The sequence below is a fragment of the Penicillium alfredii genome (assembly GCF_028826965.1).
Source record: "Penicillium alfredii strain IBT 34128 chromosome Unknown utg000009l_segment0_segment0, whole genome shotgun sequence".
NCBI lineage: Eukaryota > Fungi > Ascomycota > Eurotiomycetes > Eurotiales > Aspergillaceae > Penicillium > Penicillium alfredii.
In genome coordinates, this window is record NW_026622706.1 from 1,513,138 (window position 1) to 1,527,158 (window position 14,021).

The 14,021-nt window shown below is 48.5% G+C and overlaps 3 protein-coding genes across 3 annotated transcripts; all 3 read right to left on the reverse strand.

Annotated features, from left to right (window-relative positions):
• Nucleotides 1-80: 80 nt before the first annotated feature.
• Nucleotides 81-2,020, reverse strand: NUU61_006500 (uncharacterized protein; the record flags this gene model as incomplete). Its single annotated transcript, XM_056657028.1, has 3 exons — nt 81-1,201; nt 1,260-1,533; nt 1,604-2,020. The coding sequence occupies 3 exons, from the start codon at nt 2,018-2,020 to the stop codon at nt 81-83; spliced, it is 1,812 nt and encodes a 603-aa protein (XP_056509828.1).
• Nucleotides 2,021-8,170: 6,150 nt separating this feature from the next.
• Nucleotides 8,171-9,352, reverse strand: NUU61_006501 (uncharacterized protein; the record flags this gene model as incomplete). The annotated part of the gene is made up of 4 exons (XM_056657029.1): nt 8,171-8,572; nt 8,620-8,736; nt 8,771-9,151; nt 9,305-9,352. The coding sequence occupies 4 exons, from the start codon at nt 9,350-9,352 to the stop codon at nt 8,171-8,173; spliced, it is 948 nt and encodes a 315-aa protein (XP_056509829.1).
• A 3,157-nt stretch (nt 9,353-12,509) lies between these two features.
• Nucleotides 12,510-13,878, reverse strand: NUU61_006502 (glutamine amidotransferase subunit DUG3; the record flags this gene model as incomplete). The annotated part of the gene is made up of 4 exons (XM_056657030.1): nt 12,510-12,799; nt 12,881-13,613; nt 13,712-13,807; nt 13,864-13,878. 4 exons carry the CDS (start codon nt 13,876-13,878, stop codon nt 12,510-12,512), a joined length of 1,134 nt encoding a protein of 377 aa, XP_056509830.1.
• Between the last annotated feature and the right edge of the window lie 143 nt (nt 13,879-14,021).

Sequence of the window (14,021 nt, forward strand, 5' to 3'; positions counted from 1 at the left end):
AGCTCTCGTGAGATGGGTTCGTGACGCGGTAAAATCGTAAAACGGAAGGAGAGTAATGGGGAAAAATAGGAAGAAGCTCTTCAACCAGAGAAGCTCTGAGTAGGAGGATAGATAGGGTGAAGGAAGGGACCCTGGCTCCAGGCATCAGGCTGAATATGAGGCAGCAGGCCCGTCTTGCGGTCCGCCGAGGTCTTGCCCAACGGCTGGTAGTGCATGTGGTCGAAGGGCACGCTGCGTTGCTGCTGCAGGGAGGTGGACGGCGGCGGAATCAGGAGCGTATGGACAGAGCGCACGGGCCGGTAGGGCGAGTTGCGGTTGGCCAGGAAGAAGGACGGGGAGAGATGCGTCTGCGGGGTTTGCGCCGCGTACGCAGACACGGCTGGCGACACTGTACCCGAGGACACGCCGAAGGGACTCGGGTGGTGTCGGTTTGGCAGCGACGGTGTGTTGTACAGTCCTGATGCAACGGGCGGGGCGGGGACCGAGGGTATCTGCGGAGCCCAGTTCGATGGCCGGTTGTAGACCGGGGGCATCAGGGCTGGCAGTTGAGAAACTCCAGAGGGAGGTAGAGTCTGGGGCATCGGGTTGGAGGACGGAGGGATGTTGGGGCGCGGTAGCCGGGAAATGGGCCTGGCCATTGGTGCCGGGACCGTCGGGGCAGAGGTCGGGGTCAAGACGGGTGGAAGAGTCGGGATGGTGTTCATGGTCGAGGGGACGGTCATGGCGGGACCGGCAGAGCTGGGGGTCGACAGGGCAATCCGCTTCATGGGATGCAGTTCATCGTCCTCATCACGGCTCCGTTTCCGAGACGTTGACTGCGGCTCAACACCCAGCTGGGGCGGGGGAGCAGTGTAGGGCAGTCCATGGACGGGCATGTACCAGTCAGGCTGCGAGGGCGGGCGAAGCGAGTCGGAGGGAGGAGAGGGCAGCTTGGACAATGGTGACTGGGGCTGCGGACGAGGAGGCGAGACATGCAGTATGGGGGTCTTGATCTCGGATTCGACGGGCAGCATCGAGGCCTGGTTGAAGTAGTCGGCGAAGAGGCCCAGCTTGGTGTGCCACCGGCCCCATTCCGCCTTGGAGGCAAACAAGTCATAGCGGATGTTGCTGAGGAATTCCACCTCCATGATATGGATCTCCTGCACCGCAATGCCTGACACCTCGGCCCACGTCTTGTTGGTGTAGGTATTGTCGTCGAGGACTGGTGCTGAGTCAGCAACCGATTTTCGAGATCAACATCACGAGGGAAAGAAACTCACATTTGTTGCCCAGCATCAGCGCCACCGTCATCAACCGGAACTCGCTACCTTTCTTGCCCTTGACCCCCGCATTGAACTTTTTCAATCGGTAGATAAACAGCAAAGCCAGCAGAATCACGTTCTGGCTGACCTGCGTGGTCGACAGAATCGTGGTCACCCATTTCTGGAATCCAACCGAGGGAATCGCTTCGGCGACGAGCGAAGGAACAGGATGTTGACGGTTTTCGATGGCTTGCAGTTTCGATGTCTTTTCGAACCAGAACAGACAGGTCATCTATGAAGCCGAGAACGTTAGCTTCCTTTCAACCAACCCAACAACCTGAACCATCTCAGAGAATGCTCACCTGAGCCGCAAACTCGGCCAGACTCCCATGGGTATTGTTGATCGACGACGGAATCCGCAGCTGTGAAGCAGTACTCGACTTCTTGGAGCTCGAGGGCTCAGAGGCAGGGACATCCTTGGGGGCAGAATGGGCCTGCGGTTTCCGAACCGGCATCATCGAAGAAGAGAAAGAGTCGAACTGAGGACGAGTGTGGGGATACACATGGGGCATCCCATTTGGTTTCCCTCCATAGGCAACGGGTGGAATGGCATTGTAGGTCACGCCGGTCATGTCGCTGGGAGGAGTAGGCAGACCGTCCCGGAAGGGAGCAGTCCAGCAAGAACCCGAGGTCTCAGCAAGGTTGAAATGAGAGGCCTGGGTCCGGTCGACTGGGGTGAAGGAAGAGGAAGAGTGAGAGCCCAGAGCTGGGGAAGACATAAGGATAGAAGAAGTGTAGAGGAAGAGAGGCAAGTCGACACATGGGCGTGGGTTTGCTAGGGTTTTGTTGTTTGGCGGGGTGTGAAAACAATCGAATCAGAAGCAAATCAAGTAGAATAGAAAGAAGAGCAAAAAGAGTAATCAGCAAAAGGGCGTCGGTGAAATATGGCCGGTCAGTGATCCATGGTCCCTATATAGGTTGAGATTCACTTCTCCAGGTCGATCCCAGTCCAATTGGAATGAAGGCAATCAAGGAGCAAGGAAAGGGAGTCCAGGGTGAAATCACAGCTCGAGTTGTGAAGAGAACAGAGGCTCAAGTCAGAACACACGATATAGTCTTTCGCACTGCAGAGGGGCCATAGATGATGTATATGTAGAAGAGCCACGATATAGTGGACTTTTTAGGAGAGATCCGGCTCCATCTAAAGAGACTCCACTTCCCAAAAGGAAAAAAGAGGAAAAGAGGGTTTAAAAAAAAGAAATTAATAAATTAAATTAGGAAAAGAGGATCGTTCACAGCTGAGTGGAAACCGGACAAAAAAAGAATAAAATCCAATCCAATCCAATCCAACCAAGAAGGATGAAGTCAAGGCATCACTACCAAAAGGCAAAAAAAGGACCCAAAAGGGAGTCGCCAGACCCGGAGAGAGCAGAGTTTGGTCCGGACGCAGGTCCAAAGGGCTGATCCTCCTTTCTGGGGCTCGTTTGGGTTCCAGTTTGGTCAATCTAGATTGATTGTCTGAGAAAATAATAATAATATTTAATTTAATAATTAAATCATTAAATAACTAGAAGAATAATACAAAAAAAAAAGAGGGAAAATACCGGTTGATGTCAGAGCGACGGGGGGGGTCACAAGTGGATACCCTAGAAAAGGTAGGTCGCAGTTTTACGGCTCTCTCCCGGGCTCAGAAGCCCTAGGCGGAGTAGGGCGGAGGATAACTGAGTCCGTAGTGTGTTAGACTAGTGAAAGGGAGAGGGGAAAAAAAAAAAAAAGACAAGTTCAGACCCCGGAGGACAGATCCAAGACCGGGTTCAAGGAGGTCGAGTGGTGACCCCCATTTTGGATCCAATAATAAGTCGGGTAGAGTGGTGTTCCTTTTCAGTACAATACTAAAATACTACAATACTTGTGAACTGGATGATCCCTAGAGTTAAGACCGTGTATGTATGTAGTATGTAGTATGGGCTGTGAGCAAGCATGTGCGCCTGCACAAAGAGAAGGGGCCGGAAGGCGAACGGGGTGAGCTTTTTGCGGTGGCTGATCGTTGGAGTCGTCACCGGGTGGAAAGCAAAGGAATGGTGAAAAAAAAAAAAATTAAAAATGAAAAAGGCTGGTAACGGAGTTCCCCTGCCACGTAGAAAAAAAAAAAGAAAAAGGAAAAAGGAAAAAGAGAAAAGAGAAAAAGAGAGTGACGATCACTGGCCCAGTCATGGAGAGTCCAGGGATAAAGAGCGAGTCTGATCGTCAGAATTGCTGCCTGGCTGAGTCATCCAGAATGTGCGACGTCCACGGTGATATGACTAATCACGTACGCCCCGACCTCTATAGTGGGCATGGCTTATGGTCCAAGCTGTTAGCCGCCCATCAATGCCATCTGATTGGTTCATATGTGGTCCATCTCGAGTATTTTCCGAATTACCCTGTCTCCAAAAAAAAAAAAAAAAATCCTGGATCGTCCATCCCAGCCGCTTCCATCCCCTCTCTCTTTCTGCAATCAGCCCACCGGCGTATGTACACAGTAGTAAGTAAAGTTTCTCATCGGACGACTTGCCCGTTTCTTGTAAGATTCAGGGGGGAAAGAGAGTAAATGCAACTGCACCATATGGGCCAGTTTGATAGTTCCCAAACTGTTTAGGGAAAGAAGCGTCTCCCTTCCATTGGGGCCAAGGCCAAAGCGAAAAAATAATCCTAAAATACTAGTGATGGTCGCATTCTCATTCGCCCGTCTCTGGATCCAATTTTTCTTAATCCAGTTTAGTTTAGTTGGGATTATTTTCAGCTGGCGATATCACTGATGATTATCTGCGTCCAAGCGCTTGTAAAAACCAGAACGTCTTTAGGGGAGAGACCCGGTTGCTGCCCAGGCGCCCCCAGTTGGAACCGGTCACGATGGTCGTTTCACTCCAGAGACCCGAGTTACAGAATTACAGACCCATCTAGAAGGAACGTAAGGTAGTTGCACTTGTGATCCAGTGCATGCTCCTTTTTGTTTTCTTTTTCATCTTGAGCTGCGACGTGGGCCGCATCCTGGATCTGTGGTTCGAATGCGAGGCCACTTCTCCCCCTAACGCCCCCCAGGAAGTGATCTGGAAATATGCACACGACCTCACGCAGACTGCTGAATCGATGTAATAAAGTGATAGACAAATCCTAGTCCTATGTCACCTGGTGAGAAAACCTCACACGGGGCTATGCAATAAGATAATAATCTAGAGTATATCCATCATAGCAATAGTATTAAGTGGTAAGGAGTATACGTCCTATACAGAACATGATTGATTATCTATCTGCCTTCAAGGACAAAGACCGAGGGTGAAACTTGGTTCTCTTCCCGCCACCGAAAAAAAAGTGGTCTGAAACTAGGCAAGAAAAAGGAGCTGATCCCAGAGCATGAACTTGAGATCTTGGCGGGCGCAAATCACGGCGTGGTGATTATGATTGTCTTTCGGTCAAAAGTCGGTTGACCCGGTAGACCATAGTGTGGATGGAGTCGATGGAGAGAGAGAAGGAGAGCAGGCAAAAAAGATCCCAGTCGACTCGTCAGGCTCCATTTTTTTTGTTTTCTTTTCTTTTTCTTTGGCTCTTTTTGGCTCTTGGAGCGGGTTCTGAGCCACCGCCACGGTGTGCGTGTATGTCTCGAGGGTGTGGGTTTCTCTTTTTTTTTTTTTTTTTTTTTTCCTGTCAATTTCAATTTCCTTGCCGTGTTTCCAGAACCCCAGATAAAAAGAGATGGAGATGTGTCAAAGGCCCATGACTGGGCCATGAAGGTATAGCTGTGTCATACTTCATCGAGACGATCCATGCCCTAGTTGGGCAAATAGATCTTTTTCTCCTCTCTTCTTTCATTTTTCCTTTCTTTCCTTTTTTTTATGCTCTGGGCACCTTGATTATTGGAGCAAAGAAAGATTATCGCCCCTCTCTCCCACTCTTTTGGTACAACAGCGTGGAGTTAACGCGCGAGGACGCGGTCACCAGCCGTGTAAGAGTCAGCTCTCTCTCTCGCATGGGGCTCTCTCTATTCTCCATTTAGCGCGTTTTCCCATTTTCGAATCCCTCTCCGACCGGGGCTTTTCCCCCCTCCCTGCTCTTCTTTCCCCCCCTAACCCTCTCTCTCTCTCTCTCTTGATCTACACTCCCTCAGCTTGGCCATGAGTGGCCAACCAAATTCATGAAAAATTACTGGGGGGTGTACGCGCGACCATCTCCATCGATCCGGTGGGACCAAGAAAAAAAAAAAGGAGGCGAAATGTTCCATGCCTCTCACCCGCACGTTGCCACTCCGTAATTCCCGGTTGCGGCGAGCTTCATTTCAACCTCGGAGAGATAAGAGTCACCGCTGCATACTATCCTTTCTCTCACCCATACATTTTCATGCTCCACCCCGATTCATCCGTGCCGCACTTATTATTACTATTTTTTTTTCTCGGTAGGTATGAGTTAAGAGTCGTGAGATGCTCGTGTACAGTGCCACACTGCAAGACGGAATCGACCGTCACAAGGACCACCCTCATGGATACTCGAAGTTAAAAAAAGCAAAAAAGACAATAAAAGAAAGATAGAATTTTTTATGACTTCAACATGAGAGTGTAAAATACTAATCTCTCATTTTCACCCCCTGTAGAAGTCAGGATCCCGATGATCGTTTGGGTCATAGGCAGGTTCGACACTCGACTATTTGGTGCATGCAGACGGTGATACTCCGTGGAGCCTCCAAAAGTAATACACCCTAAAGGAATCTATGCACGCGGAAATGCTGGGTGCTAGGCTCTCTCCAACGTTCCATAAGTCCATAGTCCATAGTCCATAATCCATGTACCGGGCCAATATTCCGTGGGACTTTGCATGCTTTACCTCCTTGGTTTTATAGAGTTCTGGTTCATTTTCTTCGGTATCTATGGTTGTATAGTTGATCAAACCTGGCAAAGCTGAAGCTGATCAGTTACTCTCTCTCTCTCTCTATTTTGTCTTTCTCTCTATTTACTGAACTCTGTTGGATCATCATTTCATCTTTCATCGCCGGGCGGGGCTCGGTGCCCGGCATCAACTTCCCATGCCTTGGTCTCGCTCGCAGTCCCAGTTTTATTATTATCTTTTTATTTAGGATTATTCTCTTTGGTTCTTGTTTAGTCCATCTACTTATGCTGCACACCGACTCGGACGTGAACCCCGTTGACCACCTTGCCGTATTTCCCAGCCAGGCTCCTTGCATTTTCATATTTTCTTTTTCCTTTGGCCTACATCCTTGCTGGGTCCGGAATCCCAGGGAAAGAATGCCTCCCTCCCTCTCTCTCTCTACCTGTAGTTACTTGTTACTATTGAAGTAAACAACATAGAACCCAAAAATAAAACAATAAAAATAAAATAAAAAATAACCCAGAATTAAACCAAAAAAAGTACAATATCACATTGTCCTATCACCTGAAATCCACCCTCTTTGGCCCCAAAAACGTACCACCTCGGCAATTACAACATTATTCGTTGGATTGGAGCTGCGCCCGAAGCTACTACTGACCTCTCTCACAACCTTCGGCTCGGTATGAGGCTCCTTGCCCCCTCCTCCCCGTATTATTTCTTCCTGGCGTCATTGCGATCCACCCTCTTTCCAAGGATTATTGACGGAAACATCGAGAATGAAAGGTAAAAGAAAAATAAAAAAAATAAAAGCGATCGCCCCAATCATCTGGTGCTACGGACATGGACGGAAGGTTTTCGTTTTCGTTTTCCTTATTTTTTTTTTTTCTTAGTTTCTTGCTTTTCTCTATTGTAGCTCTGCCTCCGCAGGGGCGTTCAACTCATGGATTCATGGATTCATGGATCGATGGATCGATGTGACTCGAGCTCCAGCACATCCTGTATACATGTACAGTACATACATAGAGAAAAACAAAGGATCCATCTCGAGGTCAGGCCTTCCACTTGGGCCACAATCCTGGTCGATGGTTTCGCTTATTTGGGGGCGTCTTTTTGTTTATAGTATTCATAGTACATGGCGCACTATGTACTCATACTACAGTACTGGGTACTATGTATTTGCCGGGGGGATTTGCCGGGGGGTTGGTCTATCTAAAAAGGTCTAGACAACTCTTTTCTTCTCTTTTCTTTTATGTTCTTTCTTTCTTCCAAGTCACTCGACTGCGGATGTGCAGGTGGCTCGACCCAGGTGAGCACATTACAAAACAAGGCGGGGGGGATACATACATCCACATCCATACATACTGTAGGAAGTGCTTTGTTTGAGACAGACCCAACACCGACACCGACACTAATCAGCGTATCGACTATCGACATCCACCACGCGGCTTCAGCCCGGGTTGCAGGGGCCAAAGGAGGCGCATCCACCCCTCACCCGACACAGACACACCCAGACACCCAGACACTCTTTGTCTGATTGTCTGAGTGTCTGATCGGGGGCATTGATATCATGGATCGTGCGTAGCCTTTTGGTTGGATGCGTCCGAGCACATCATCGAGTCTGGGTCATCACGCTTCCACCAAGGATCTAAGAATACTTACTGTACCACCCGGGCACGATGTGTACATGCTTTTTATTTGATTCGGCTAGTTGCTGGGGACAACTGCCTTCTCTTAGACCTATGTAGGGGTGTTTTTTTTGCTTTCTTTTTGCTTTCCCTTTTGGTTTTAGTGCTCACCCCTCGCTGCTCTCTGCGACTGGCTTGTCTATGGATGTTGTACTCCTACGGTTGCTTGTTTGCAGTGAGCTTTGGGTTGTAGTCCTATTCCTTATGAAGTTCATTATTTATTTGATCATTTATCAACAGACACCTACTTTATGTTCTTTCATATTTATAATCTTCAACGATATAAATCTACTACCACGTATTATCCATGTCCAGATTTGATTTAGGAATTTGGCCATGCGACAAATATATATTCCAGCTCCCTAGACAATCTGCCTAGCAACTTGGCTAATAAACCCTCAATTCCCTGACTCGATCAAGAAGCCACCACTGAGCATAATGCCTAGGCGAGACACAATCCGGCAGATGCAAGTACCAATCATCTTTGCCGTAAGGCGTTAAACAGTTCGTGCACCGGGAAGACTCATAGTATTGCGGATAGAAGCCCACTGTACTCCCAATCCAGGATGCCCGTAACCACATAATAATTGTTATTGGTAACCTCCACAACAATATTGTCCGGTCTGAGGTCGCCGTGCGTGAACACAATCCGGGTTGCTGAATCCACCGTTGATGGGGATAGCTGACGAAGCAAGTCCAGAAATACACCCCCCCCCCCCCCCCCCCCAGGGTGTGTACTTGTGCCCAAGAAGTTTTCAAAAATCGCCGAGAGTCGTGATCGGCGTCTTGCTATGTCGGAGATGTTTTCTGATATCTTTACATCCTTCGCCGCCCACGCCTCCAAACGGAGTTCCTTCGGAATATGGTAGTGACCTTAGCTCCTCGAGGATGGTATTAGGATTGGTCGCTAATCGAGGATTTTTGGGTCGAATCCAGGGAATTCCAAATTTCGCCTAGAGTCATTGACCGCATAGAACTCATGAATACCAGAGTGACTCGATTCATGACCACTAGACCAAGTGGCTTGGGCGCTGGAATGCTTGGATGATGTTCAAGGCACTGCAACGTGGTGTACTCTGTATGATCGTTCATTTTGGCAATTGCCTTGACGATAATATTGTTGGAGCATCTGAAGATCATCCTCGAGCGAGGAAACGGGCCCTTCCACATTGTTTCACTAGTTCGTAGAAGCTCACAGAGCCGTGCAGAGAGCTCGTTGCGGCATTGCAGTTCCATCGAGATGGCCACTTTATCCAGGAGCTTGGAAACAGACTCAGAGAGTGGGGAAATGACTTGGGCTGGGGTGGTTGCGTCCAGGGATTCTCGAATATCGTCCTCGTCATCAGCTAGTTTGGGGCGACGGGGCTTCTCTATTGAAAATGATAGGTTTCATTTTCGACTTAGTGAGGCGGATCTCGGCAAGTAACGCAGTTGCTGCTATCTATCCTTACTGGGTGGAGTGTAGTTCGGATCTCTGATCTCGGCGAGCCGACGAGAGTAGTTTAGAGGCAGTTACTCGACCAGGTCGATCTCTGGATCTTCATCAATAGCGGCTTGGAGCCTGCGCATGGTGTGCCAGTTGAACCTTGTCGCCCTCGACCTCTCTGGTTATGGATTATCGGTCTGGTTGGACTGTTGATTTGTCATGTTGCTTGGACTGAATCACTTGGTATAGCCTTTGACAAAATGGGACCAGGTTGAGAAGGTGGAAGAATGAGGTTATCGCGATGGGGGGTATATGCATCATCATGTGATGTACTTTCAGTCAAGAATGATCTGTACTTTGGTTTTATGTTTGTTGCTTTATACATTTATTCTTTACCAATTTCTACTTTATGTTTCTTTGTTCTACTTTGAGAACGAATTCCAAAGTAATCGGGACGAAGAATAAATGTTGCATTCGATTGCTTGTTTCGATTTAATAGAACCAGTAAAGATAGTGCCTAGGTAGATCGGGATTTCCTTATTAATTTGAATTCCTTACGAGTACCAGGGAATCCTCTAAGAAGTATAGAATTCACACTAACGAAGACACCTTCTAGATCCAATATCAAGTGAAGTGGCAGTATGTGGAAGGAAGGGGGAGGGTTGTACACTGCATTCCAGAGTTTCCTCGAGCTGTAACATATAATTCATAGAAAATAGACAAAAATTATTTTCATGGTTTTGATTGCTAGTGCTTGGTCTTCTCCCCAGCTGAGACCATTCAGTGGAGTCCACCAACGCGTCCCCCCAATCCACCCAGGATCACATTCCCGTTGCTCCCGTCCACATCCGGTCATCACCGCCACTTTTTCGTTTTTATCTCCTTTCCCTCGCATCCGATGAGAGTCAATCCCTGGCTCTGAGCTATGGATGCAGTCTCAGTGACCCGCTCCTCCTAAGCCGATCTGTTCCACCTATAATAAAGGTCCCAAAAAAGACTATAATCCTCCCTGGCAACCGGAGGTACAGTAAGAGCAGGGTATCGCAAAATGCCAGGTACAAACCCGAGGCGAGGTGCTGGGCACATTTCCAACCGAGCCAGAGTCCCGGGAGGAACCCCCCTTTTTTTTTCACTGTTTTTCCTCATGCTGCTTCGGATGCACATCGCAGTAATTCCGAGGAATTCTACTTTTTGGAGCAAGGCGGGTGAAAGGAAAGTTGATGCGGCACCCATCGCAGGATTGTCCCCCTCCCCGATAACCTTGGAAAACCTTCATTTCCTTCCATTACCACTAGACATTTCATGGTCTCCGAATGAATGGCGGATCACAACAGCGCCTGGGACCGTGGGTAGTGAACTGGTCTATGTCATCGGCCGAAAGAGATCACCGATTCACTTTCAGGTGCCCAGGTGGTTTCAGGTAGATTATTATGTCTTCGGAAATTGGAGATCATCCAATCGATGGGTGGCATTTGATGTTGCGAGTGAAGAGTCATTGATGCCTTCCAGGTTTTCTTTTCTCATTTTCTTTTCTCTTCAATACTACCGACTATCCCGGTCATACCTTCTCCGGCAACTTCGTATAGTCTATCTCCCACCACTCGAATTTGAAAACGTTTCATTTCTGAGCTAGCTGGAGCTTTGCAAGGCGGTCAGATCGCCCAAGCCCGCGTCCGGTAGTCTATGACTGAAGTATGAGCCTTCTCATTCGGATCTTGACTGGCAACTGTCTTGCACCCATTTGCCTTGCTCATTGGTCGCCTTAATATTGTCTGGATGATGGACCAAAGTGCTTTGAAAATACCTTGAAGCAGGTTAGCTCGAGGTTCAGCAGGGTAATTCTCCTACCAAAGACCGCTCACGCATCCACAAAATACAAAAAGTCATTCTGCGATGCAGCCTCTCAAAACCATCAATACGAAGGCCTATCGTTGACCATTGATAACCTTATCGACCTGTTGTCTAGCATGCTGGCTCATGAACAATGCATCATGAAAGTAACTTCCCACAGCAAGATGAACCATATCCAATCGGCCGAACCTTGACGGGAACCAGCATAGCGAGCTGACAATAGATGAATCGAACCATGAACAAATAGCTACGGTGGACCCCAAAGCTCTAGGCCTCTATTCGGTCGTGCTACATTCGCTCTTTGGCTAAAGCTGTGTCTGATCCTCTACGCAGCTTGCCGTGCCCTCGAGTCGTTTACCCCAGATCCCAGCCTCGTGGGTTCGGACATGGCCGACTGCCACTTCCCTAGCCTTTAGAACCTATTCAATTACATTCTTTTTTTTTCTCTTCTTGGATAAAGGTTTATCAAACCATTGCTTTGTGGTCCATGACTCCCGAAGCCATATCTGTATCAAAATAGCTAAAACTATACTCCCGATTGCCCTATACTATTCACCTGAACACTCTTTAGTTGAGCGAACCTAATAGATGAGTCAATTAGTCGATTATCGAGAAGAAAGTAGCACCATCGCTATATATAACCACATAATCTATCAATCAGTCTTGTAAATCACCATCTAGAAGCCTAGCGGCATCTACCCAATGGGACCAGGCCAAGAGGACAAGGAGTCAACTCAAAATATTTTCTCAAAACAGAATATTAAATCTTGACCTGTAGTAATACTCTAGGTGTGCCCAAGCTACCTTCCTTATTATGATTTTATTTCTTTTAGAAAGTTGGAGCGTCTAGACTCGATGCTTGTCATAGCTCGTTGCATTCCCATCTTGTTATACAGCTGTGACGCCGTCAAACAAACAAACAGAACTTGCATTTTCAAGTAGACTTTACCAAGGCGATTACTAGACAGCAAAATATCTCACACTGTGCTGATTTATCTATCACCGTTGAAGTAGCTCGTGGAATGTATGATTGCTGTGGCAGTAAGATCGTGTCAACTGACGAGTCCCAGGGTAAACATAGTCCTCATGTTTTGCATTAGCCAGTAGTGGGTTATTAGAGCATGGATTCAGGGGCCTTGCCCATTATTGTTTTGAGAAGCTAAGTGCTGATGTGATTTTCTATATTTTCATGGCAGACTATTAACCTAAGCAGGTAGGCCATATCATGTTCTTCAATTCATGTCTTCTTGTCTTGACTTGAAAACAATTTATGTTGAGGTAGCCAATTCCAAAATTCCAAAGACAATAAATGCATGCAATCCCAACTCCCATTTACGCCAATTTCTGTGCCAAAAATTCCAATCTGTAGACTTCTTCTCCCTGACGCCGCGACAAAAGCAGATGCTTGCAATAGGAACTGTTTTTATCGTTCCCTTAAAAACCATCGAATCAATGTGACACGGCACATTTAGCAGCATGGCTGGGCCGAGGCCTCTCCATATTCACGCCGTTTACGTCGACGGCGGGCTTCGGTGCAGTAGAGCCACAGGGTTCATTGACCCTCTGGGGTGGCACAGTGGTGCCGGGAGCGGTGCTGACCAGGCCCTTGGATACGGCGTAGCAAGAAGAACGGTCCTGGTTCAGGTCCTCGCCGTAGAACTCATCTAGGATTGGGTGGAGCAACACGGTCTGTTTGTGGATGGTAACCACTGAATTGGTTGGAACAGACACCCAGTTGTCTAGAAGAAGTCAGAATTTCCGGTTGGATTCAAGATGAGAGGAAGGGGAAAGAGGGTTAACGGGGGTAAGAGGTCACTGACGTCGTTCAAAAGTGATGGGTTCACTTGCCACCAGGACAATATCCGCGCCTTTGTCATGTCGCTCCATCTTGAAGTGGCCCTTCGTCTTGCCCTCCTTCCATTTGGTGCCCGACGAGAAGTACAGACTAGCCGGCTCATCGGTCTTGCTACTGATATACCGAGTGCAGACGACCGTGTGTCCATCCGTCACGGCAAAGTTCAGCAGACTCCGTGTCTCGACCCCGGTGACATTGTACTTTTCAGGGATCTCGCGCACAAACTCATTGATCTTGGCAATCGTCTTCATCATCACGCGACGCAGCAGAGCTTGTCCGAATCCCTCGGGTCCGGGGTCAGCACTCGGATCAACGCCCTCCTTCTCCAGTAGATCAAGGAACAGCGCAAACGCCCACTCGCTGTCAGTGCCGCCCCGGACACCCATAAACCAGCGGTCCGCCAGCGAGCTTGCCAGCATGCGTTTGACGTAATTCCACCCGCCGATGTTGCCGTTGTGCATCCACATCAGAGTCTGGTGCTGGAACGGGTGGCAGTTGTTATCAGCGAGGGATCCCTCAGTGGTTGCCCGCACATGCGCAAAGATGAGGCTGGAGCAGGTCTTCGACGCGAGCCGCTCCAGGTTCTCGCAGTTCCAGGCCGGCAGCGTCGAGGTGAAGATGCATGGCTCTGGTCCGAGTTTGGGGTCTGTGTAGAAACCAACCCCGAAGCCGTCGCCATTGACAGGACGCCGATTATCCTGGTGATTGCTGTCAGCTGGTTTCTCTTGCTTCCTAAAAAAAAGTATTGATGGCCATAGTGCGACTAGACCATGATCCACTGGGATGGGAAACCTACCAGTCTTAATCGCGAGTCGTAGGACTGCGTGAGAATCGAGTGGCTTGGCTCGGTGACCAGCTTGCTGAGACGAATCTCATCTCGGCCTTTGTAGATCTGCCAGGTGGCACATTAGAGTCTGCTGTCAAGTGTGGTTCTCAGGTCTATCTCACCAGCAATCGGCACATGTCTGGTCTCTATCCAGTGTCCAGTCCCAAACTGGTATGTAAAGAACCCAGAATACCTGGCCAACTTGGAACAGAAGCCCTGGGTTTAATCTGACAGGTAAACCGAGAGAAGAAATTCCCAGATAACGAGGGAATCCAGTTCT